The 9,310-nt window shown below is 32.4% G+C and overlaps 1 protein-coding gene across 3 annotated transcripts in view; it reads right to left on the bottom strand.

Moving 5' to 3' along the window:
- Positions 1-570: 570 nt before the first annotated feature.
- LOC116850501 (protein crossbronx homolog) overlaps positions 571-9,310 on the bottom strand; it is a 9,670-nt gene continuing 930 nt past the window's right edge. The window contains exons 1-9 of one of the 3 annotated variants that reach the window (XM_032828857.1): positions 8,333-8,480; positions 8,069-8,266; positions 6,865-7,046; positions 6,725-6,789; positions 5,774-5,874; positions 5,507-5,694; positions 5,225-5,393; positions 5,052-5,142; positions 571-2,137 (exon numbers count right to left, since the gene is read on the bottom strand). In XM_032828857.1, coding sequence (XP_032684748.1) covers positions 5,056-5,142; positions 5,225-5,393; positions 5,507-5,694; positions 5,774-5,874; positions 6,725-6,789; positions 6,865-7,046; positions 8,069-8,083 — 807 coding nt within the window. In that variant the 5' untranslated portion in view covers positions 8,084-8,266; positions 8,333-8,480 and the 3' untranslated portion in view covers positions 571-2,137; positions 5,052-5,055. Of the gene's footprint in view, positions 2,138-4,972; positions 5,143-5,224; positions 5,394-5,506; positions 5,695-5,773; positions 5,875-6,724; positions 6,790-6,864; positions 7,047-8,068; positions 8,267-8,332; positions 8,481-9,310 lie in introns of those variants that run through there. The other 2 variants (XM_032828854.1, XM_032828856.1) reach the window with 2 other exon arrangements.

Below are 9,310 nucleotides of genomic sequence, written 5' to 3'. Positions count from 1 at the left end.
GTGGACACGCGACGTCGGTTTCCTGTCCGTACCTCGCTCCGTCGACCGAAGTGGATACGCGACGTCGACATCCTTTCCTCGATACCGCTCTACCGACCGAAGTGGACACGCGACGTCGGTTTCCTGTCCGTACCTCGCTCCGTCGACCGAAGTGGATACGCGACGTCGGCATCCTTTTCTCCTCGCGCTACGCCCGTAACACCTACGACCGCGAACACATGCAAGGCGTAAGATACCGGTGATGACGAGCGCCTTTAAACCAGCCAGGGAAACCAGGATAAATAAACAGATTAAAGCCGACGAGGCAACGAACTCCGAACGACGAACAATAGCGTATCAGGAAACAATCCCGACCGCGTCCCGCCGGACGATCGCGCGCCTCGACGCTCGCAGCTGATCGCGAGACGACAACAACGGCTCCCGACGAGAGCAAAAACGCGACCACGCGCCAACGGCGTAACATCGCCTGTAAATAATTGTAAATAGCATTGAAATTAGAATATAGTTCCACATTATTATAACCTATACCACTGGTTTTCATTTCACAAACGAAACCCGGACCACACCGGCTAAGACTATCCCGCACGTAACGCAAGGCCGTTACAAACTTATATTTACTTATATTGATATTATATTTATTGCCAAATATGTACTAATGCAATTTCAAAAAGCTCTTGCTAGAGGATCTATCATTCCTGGCATAGATTTGCAAAAATGGATATTGCAAGCAAAGGAGCAAATAAACCTTCCTTTATTTAGAGCAGGAAATTAGTGGATATGGAATTTTAAAAAAGCACATCACATTATATCACGTAAAATAACAACTTTTAAAACTCGATCTTCTCATACAATTGATGTAACAATACGTCAAAATGCAGAAGAATTTGTAAGACAAGTTAAATCATATATAGATGAAATCGGTGCAGGATCAATTTATAATGCAGATGAAAGTGGTTTTAATTTAAAAATACATTTTGGCAGAACATTAACTAATGTAGGAGTAAAAAAAGTTGAATTTACTATTCAATCTTTATCTTCTATGAGTAATAGCTATACCATTATGCCCATTATATTTGCAGATGGACATCTTCTTTCACTTCTGTATATAGTATTAAAAGAATCTAGCGGACAATTTTGGCCACGAGTAACAAAATCTCTTTTTAAACTTGTTAATGTTCACATTGCGGTTTCAAAATCCGGAAAACTTACAAGTCAACATTTCAAAAACTGATTTGAAGAAATCTATTTACGAAATACTGGAGAAAAAAGTATACTGTTGCTTGATTCATGGACAAGACCTTGTCCGGAACAATTAAAAGAATTTGTACCAGTAGATAAATAAATAAATATTTTAACAATACCAAAAAAAACTGCTTTTGTACAATCTTTAGACGTTCTTAGTTTTAGAATTTGGAAACATTTTGTTCGATGTTTCTCTAATAATGTTATTTTATATATTTATGACATAAATTTACATGCACGTAATAATATAATAAAATAATATATAATTAAATAATATAATAAAATTACAAAGTTTAACACATAATCAACTTTCTTCTTCAAGATTTCAAAATTGTTACGTCCGACGTAACTTCTCTTCAATTCGATCAAGCGCACCTCCTGTTACTACCAGGAATGCGATAAATTCTCTGGGTGCTCAATGAACAATGGATTGATAATAAGGTATCAAAATATAATCATTGATTATTGCTCACATGTCGTGAAAAGCATCTTTCCCCTTCTACTAAAAGGTGGTGAGAACTTGCGCGGGGATATCTCACCACCTGCCTATAAAACGGGTGCGACTGCCCACAGTTCAGTTCAGTCTTAGATTAAAAAGACAACGCTCATTCAATTCACATCAACCAGAAATTAATCAATTCATTAATTAAAAAAACATTTATCACACGGAACAATTAAACAATTAACATAACAAATCAAACATTTAAACTTTAAATATTAAAAACATTTGTAAATAATTGTATCAATTAAAAGGTTTGTTTCCTAACAGAAATTCTCTGACTGATATTTAATTGTCATGTTACACCTTACTTGTATGCCCAAACCTAATCCACGATACTTCTTGAGTCCGATTCCAAGCTCCTCAGTCTTTCTGTGACTTTCAAACAGAATTCATCTAAAAAGTTTTTTTTTTTACTTAAGAAAGAAACAAACAGCAAACAGTAAGTAAAATCAATATTTTAGTTTATTCGCCTAAGTTCACACATACACATACACACATTTACTCATTCACAATCACACGAACTTGTCCATCCTGAGGTAAATTGGTTAAATCCATTGACCCAAAAAAAAACAACATAAACACGTTTAAAACAACTAAGACGTGACAAAATATAGTTAGTACAAAAGTGGATATTTATCAACACACGGCCTGAAAAGTTTGATAATCCAATAAATTTTTGTTGTTTTAAAGAAAAACATATACCAAAATGTAATATTTGTGGTAAAATGACTTTTATACGTTGTGCATGGTGCAAAGAATATTTTTGTTTTGAACATTTCTTCGAATAATATTATTATTGTATACAATTACATACAATAAAATAAATAACATTTTGATAATTAATTTAATTTTTGATGTAAAAATTTTATAAAACATTTGAACATTTTCCAAATATTATTAAGCTTCTATATCTTAAATTAAAATTTAATTTGCAAAATATTATATTAAAATATATTATATCATAATGTTTATATTATTCGGAATATTAAAAGATTCCCATTTCGATCTTTATATTATTCTTATATATGTGTAGTATAAAAAAATTATATACGTAACTGGTTACAAATATTATTACTTATATTTTGTTATATTTCACATATATAAAAATAATTTATATAACCGGGTATGTTATGAATATTACTACAAATTTTCGTTATCGTGTATTGCTAACCCTTAGGAAGAAAAGAAAAAAAGAGGTAAGTTGTCAAGAAACAGCGAGCGAATAAGATTAATATATTACATTCAAAAAATAATTGTTTAGCCAGAATTGTTAAATAAAACTTGAGTTTAGGAAACGGAAAAAAGTCACAAGGAGCCATGTCAGGTGAATACGGTGAATACTTGCGGAATCACGTTCGTTGAGTTTTGGTTAAAAATTCCCGTACAAGAATCGATGTGTGCGATGAAGCATTATCGTGGCAAAAACCATGAATTGTCTTTCCATAAATCTAGTCTTTTCCGACGAATATTCTCACGCAAATGCTTCATAACGCCTAAATAATAGTCTCAATTAACTGTTACGACGATTTTCAAGCATCATTTTTTTTTCACTTTTCATCAATTTTGCACGTTGATGGTTGACCAGAATGAGGCAAATTAGTAACCATTTCACGACCTTCTTTGAATGCCTTATACCAATCATATACTTGTATTTTCGATAGACATAATTCACCAAAGACCTTTTGTAATATTTTCAACGAATTGGCACATGAAATTTCGTTAGCAATACAAAATTTCAGACAAATTCTTGGCTGAACAGATTTATTTATTGTAAAAATCGTAGAAAGTACTTAGGCTAATAAAAAAAACTGACAGATTGCGCTCAAACTTTACATAACATTCAAGGACATTGGTGCCAATTTATACAAACTAAATTTTTTCATATACTCAACGCGCATCTGTTAAATAACAAATTCCGGGTACTTTTTGAACGTAATAGGTTACGTGCGTCTTTATTTTATTTCTCAAGAATTACTTCCCGCAACATAACTTTATCATACGTGGTTGAATTTGGCGTAACATAGGCTTTAATAAATTTTGAAAAAATTTTTTAAACTTAAAAAAAACTGAGTTTTGAAAAATATTACCATTTTTTTAAAATCCAAATACGGTATTGTAAAGTACATTAGCAGCCATAAAACTTTTGTTCAAACATTTTTTTCATATTTCTTTTTGTTTCGATTATATTCGCTTCGAATTGTAAATACCGATTTTTTTATAGTTTTCATCCCTAAAAGCGTTTTTTGGCATAAAAAAAAAATCGTTTCGTTATTAGCGTCTACTAGTTTCTTGTCAGAATAATCTACAAAGCTCTCGTGAGAACGTAGGGCGGGTTAAGATAAATATAAAAGTTCTATACTGTTTTGCGATTTTCATTATAATAATCGAGAAATTAATTACGAAATATTAAGGAAAAGCGTGTGCTGAATGGTAGAAAACGAACCGCTCAAGTCACAGTGCAGCCCAGTAATATAGCGCGCAGATGTTGCGCATGGCGATTGGAAGACGATGCACCACTGCTTATATTTAAGCCAGCGGCATACGGTACTTGTTTTTGTGCTGGATTGCTTGCTGGATGTAAATACTCTGTTTTGATTGATACATTTCCATCCATTTAGAGAAATGGATAACTAATCAGAACAAAGTATTTCCATCCAGCAAACAATCCAGCATGAAAACAAGCACCGTGTGCCGCTGGCTTTATACTGCTGTGCTCCTACATCTCGCCTCGGCGTGATGTGGCAAGACGTAGGAGTGCAGCGGTATAAATATAGGTAGGGGTGCGTTGTCTTCCAATCGCTACGCGCAACATCCGCACGTTATATTACTGGACTGCGCTGTGACTCGAGCGGTCCGAACTCTACCATTCAGCACACGCTTTTCCTTAACCATTCGTAATTAACTTCTCGATTACTATTACGAATATCGCAAAACAGTACAGGACTTTTACATTTATTTTAACTAGCTCTACGTTCTTACGAGAGCTTCGTAGATTGTTCTGAGACACCCTGCACACACACACACGCGCGCGCGCGCGCGCGCACACACACGCACGCACGCACGTACGCACGCATATACACGAATATTGTTCATGCATATATATTCTGTTTTACACAATAGTTTAACATATATTCATATAATACAAAATCGTAAAACATATAGGTAGAAAAATAGCGATACATTTTGTGATGCATTTCATTTCCAATTATTAAGAAAGTAAAATATTCGTATTATTTTATAAATTTATTTATACAGCTCTTAAAGATTTATATTATTTCACTACTGCCAGTAACGAATTTCGCATTACCTTTCTAATTTGTCTCTGGTTTTGAAAAAGGCTGAAGAGAGCCAGGCTGTACCCACGATAAACCTAGTGGTCTATTTTCTTGTTCATTTTGCTAAATAATAAATTCATCAATTATTTATTTAATATAATTTATATTATCGTATTATACATATAAATAATGATTCAATACTTACTTTTGGTTCATAAATTTCTCGTCTAATAGGATCGTGCAGTTCGCTCTCATATGGACTGAATGTAATATAATGCGGATCATCCATGCTAGGTGGATTAAATACCTTATTTACACTTTCTCTTACGCACATTCTTACACGTTCTCGGAAAGTCTCGAAATATTTTTCTTGTCTATAATGTTGGCAATTAATCCATGTATAAACAATTGTACATAGTATAATATTATAATAATGTTCCTACAATTTCTTTGCAAATGCTTAAAAGATATAAATAATCATACTTACAAAGTAGATGCTTCCTGATTTATTGGTGTCATCTTCGTGTCCAAATTAACAAATATTTTTGTAATATATTGTAGTAATTGCCATATCCTGTTATTTCTTCTCCATTCAGGAAATCCCCATGATGTGCATAATTCACCATTTTCAGGATTTATTAACGGATGGAAGACTTGAGTTTCAAATACAACTTTCTGCAACATATTAGACATGGGCATAAGAATACTGATAAAATTAATTATCTATTGAAAATTCATAATCCATTGTTCTTACAGGGCAATCTCCAAGTGGAAAATTCGAAGGCAATGTGATGTTGAATCTAAATACTCCGCCTTTGTAGATTCCTTGCCGAATGAACTGTACACCAAACCAAACTGAGACAAATATATAAACATTATATATTACTATAACTTTAATAACGTTACAGTGAAACAGGCAAGAAGTTATGCATATATTTACATCGGGACCATTATACAAGTTCAGGATGAGCAAGACCTATAAAATAGGTTTACATCAAAAACACACTGAAACTTCAGTAAAAAAGAAAAAGGTATAATATATAAACAAGAAATAAATGATAAGTGACATTCTTCCTTTCCGCGAGTTACGGCTGTTTGTGTGTTTTATTTTCAATATATTAAAATTATAAATTTAATATTACAAGAAATATATACACATACAGGATGTCTGGATTAAGTGTCTAAACGATTGTGTGCAGATAGAACTTGTTAAATTGAATAGAAAAATCCTCTATTATCTTGTAAACTACAACGCTAATTATTGAATTATTTATGTAAGAAAATCAGTCAATCTATGTACGTGATGCAGGAAGAGCTCTATAGTCTGAAGAAACATCTAGGACTTGTTTTCCAGTCTCCTAGCAACAGCAACTACAGGCATGCATCTTAAGATATACTCTACCTGCTGTGATTAGATTTTCACTGTTACTAAGAAATATTTAACAACTCCAAGATATGTTTCTTTAGACTACTCTACAAAGCTCAACCTATTACATCACACATATAAATTGACTAGTTTCTTTAATTGATATCTCAATAATTAAAAATAAAACATGGTAGTTTACAAAATAGTGAAATATTTTTCTATTCAGTTTAATGAACTGTACTTGCTCACAATCGTTTGAACAAGTTGAGCTACCTTATATATTAAATTAGAAATACATTAAACATTACTCAGCATGCATAACCTCTGAAGAGTACTTACAGAAAGAATTTAAAGCAGATGGTATTACATAAATTCCCTTTAAGTCTTGGGAGCATAACATTTTGCTGTAAAATACATAAAATAAGTATTCTTTTAATATAATTGTACCAAATGCAATATCAAACTCCTATGAAACTTACTATTCTGAAAGAATATTGTATTCTTGTAAGAAAATAGCATGTTGTTTGTTGGTTTGCGAAACGATTGGCCTATCTATCATTCTTACAGACATACTCAGTGGAGAATCTCCATTATTACTTAGAGGTACAAGTTTCCTGAATGAACCTTGTCTTTTCAAGTTATCATCTGTACTATCCTCACCCTAAAATAATGCAGCAAAATCTGCTTATAATTTAATTACAAAAGGTTTATAAGAGTCATGCATTCAGTGTTAGTATAACAATATTTATTACAATTGAATAAATAGTTAGGACAATTTTTCTCTGTATAAATGTTTTAGCCCTTTTATTTAAACCTTTTTCAGTACAAAAATGGATATCTCACATGCTTACATTATATATATATATATATATATATATATATATATATATATATATATATATATATATATATATATATATATATATATATATATATATATATATATATATATATATATATATATATATATATATATATATATATATATATATATATATATATATATATATATATATATATATATATATATATATATATATATATATATATATATATATATATATATATCCCAGACAGCACAAATATCCTCGGGATGTCCTGAGGACGTCCCGATGTTCTAAGAACATTCACAAAATGTCCATGGGATATCGTGTGCTGTTTGGGATATATACACATATATACACTTTAGTTTCTATATATTACTGATATATCAGAAATTGTTTCAATAGATAATAATATGAAATAAGGATGTATCTTGTAGAGTTTCATTTAAAGATTTGATTTTAACAGCAATTATCTGTGGTATTCATTGTATTGTGATTGGTCAGTTTCATATACATGTAATGACATGTGTTGCATAGGAATATAATTTGAAAACTATAATATAAATATATATATGTATATATATATATATATATATATATATATAAAAGATAAATCTTCTTTTTGTAATATACATAGTCTATTGTTTATATTATATGTATTCTCAAGAAAAAACAACTTTGTAGAATATGGTGGTAAATCAAGCGCCAAAAATAATAGATACATCTACTGAAAGGTTTAAGAATAAAAAAATGGCATCATGCATACTCAAATCTGTATATACTTACATAATTTATCATTAACAATTCTAATTTTACAAGTACTATTCAAAATATAATTATTAATAAACATAGATGTTACCTTGATCCCTGACATGACAAATTTTTTTGAAAGCAAAAATCTGTTAATATCTTCTTATATCACATATAACTTTCGACAGATATCAAATAGTGTCATTTGAGCTATATAATTCTGATTGACATATCTATTGATGAGTTACATTTAATAGGTTAGTCTTAGCTAAATGGAGTTTGAACTTTGGACAGAACTTCGTCTTGGCTATAAAAAAGATATTAATTTTTCATAATCGATTCTATTTTTAAAATAATACAAATAATAAATTACCTTGTGAGGTTAAAAAGAAATGATACAATAAGTAAAAATCCAATTTTAGGACTGAACGGCGATATCAATTTTTTCATTTTCAAACAATGGTTGCGTTCAGCAGAGAAAACTGCTTTGCAACGGGAGCGTCCCGATTGACCACGGTACGATTGGACACAACCAACCGATGAAAAGAATTATCTAGTGAATTACTAGGTCGAACCAATCATTCAATCTGTGTCCAATCGTATCGTGGTCAATCGGGTCCCACCCTTTTGCAACTGTTGTAAAATTCGTGAATCTGATTGGAGTATGCTCTTAATTTTGGTTAAATCCAAGAGTGTACCAATCAGATTCACGAATTTTACAACAGTTGCAAAGCAGCTTTCTCTGCTGAACGCAGCCAATATAACCAGAGGAAACCTATGAACAGGGTTGGCAAGTAAAAAGATTTGTTTGCGTTGCATGCCCCAACGTGCTCCTACTCGCTTCAATGCACTCTGATTGGTCCGCGTGATGACGTGAATCAAGCAGAGTGTGTTGGAGCGAGTAGAAGCACGTTGGGGCATGCGACGCGAACAAACCTAAATACTTGATGTAAATTACATATAGCATGTTCAACTGGCTCTGAGTTAACCCACGCTGGGTTATTCAGCCTACGTTTATTGGTCGAACAAATACTTATAAGCTTTATGATTGGCTAGTAGAGACTTATGACGTCATTAATCGTTCTCGGAGCGATTAACCCAGGGCCAGTCGAACACGCTAATGGCTCCTGCACACAGGACGCGGTAATGCTTGCCACGCGACGGAAGTCCGCGCGAAAGCCAATCAATATGTTGTTTTTCCGTAAGAGCTAAAAGGTTATTACGGAAAGCAGCATATTGATTGGCTGTTGCGCGACTTCCGCCGCGCGACAAGCATTACCGCGTCCTGTGTGCAGAAGTCATAATAGTTTTAGGGTAGAGTCCCATTAGAGAGCACGTATTTTTGCGTAAC

Source organism: Odontomachus brunneus, unplaced genomic scaffold (genome assembly GCF_010583005.1).
Source record: "Odontomachus brunneus isolate Ranch 3 - 2012 unplaced genomic scaffold, Obru_v1 Obru_scaffold_147, whole genome shotgun sequence".
Lineage (NCBI taxonomy): Eukaryota > Metazoa > Arthropoda > Insecta > Hymenoptera > Formicidae > Odontomachus > Odontomachus brunneus.
The sequence above is the reverse complement of the archived record's forward strand: the minus strand, read 5'-3'. Positions and strand labels throughout refer to the sequence as shown.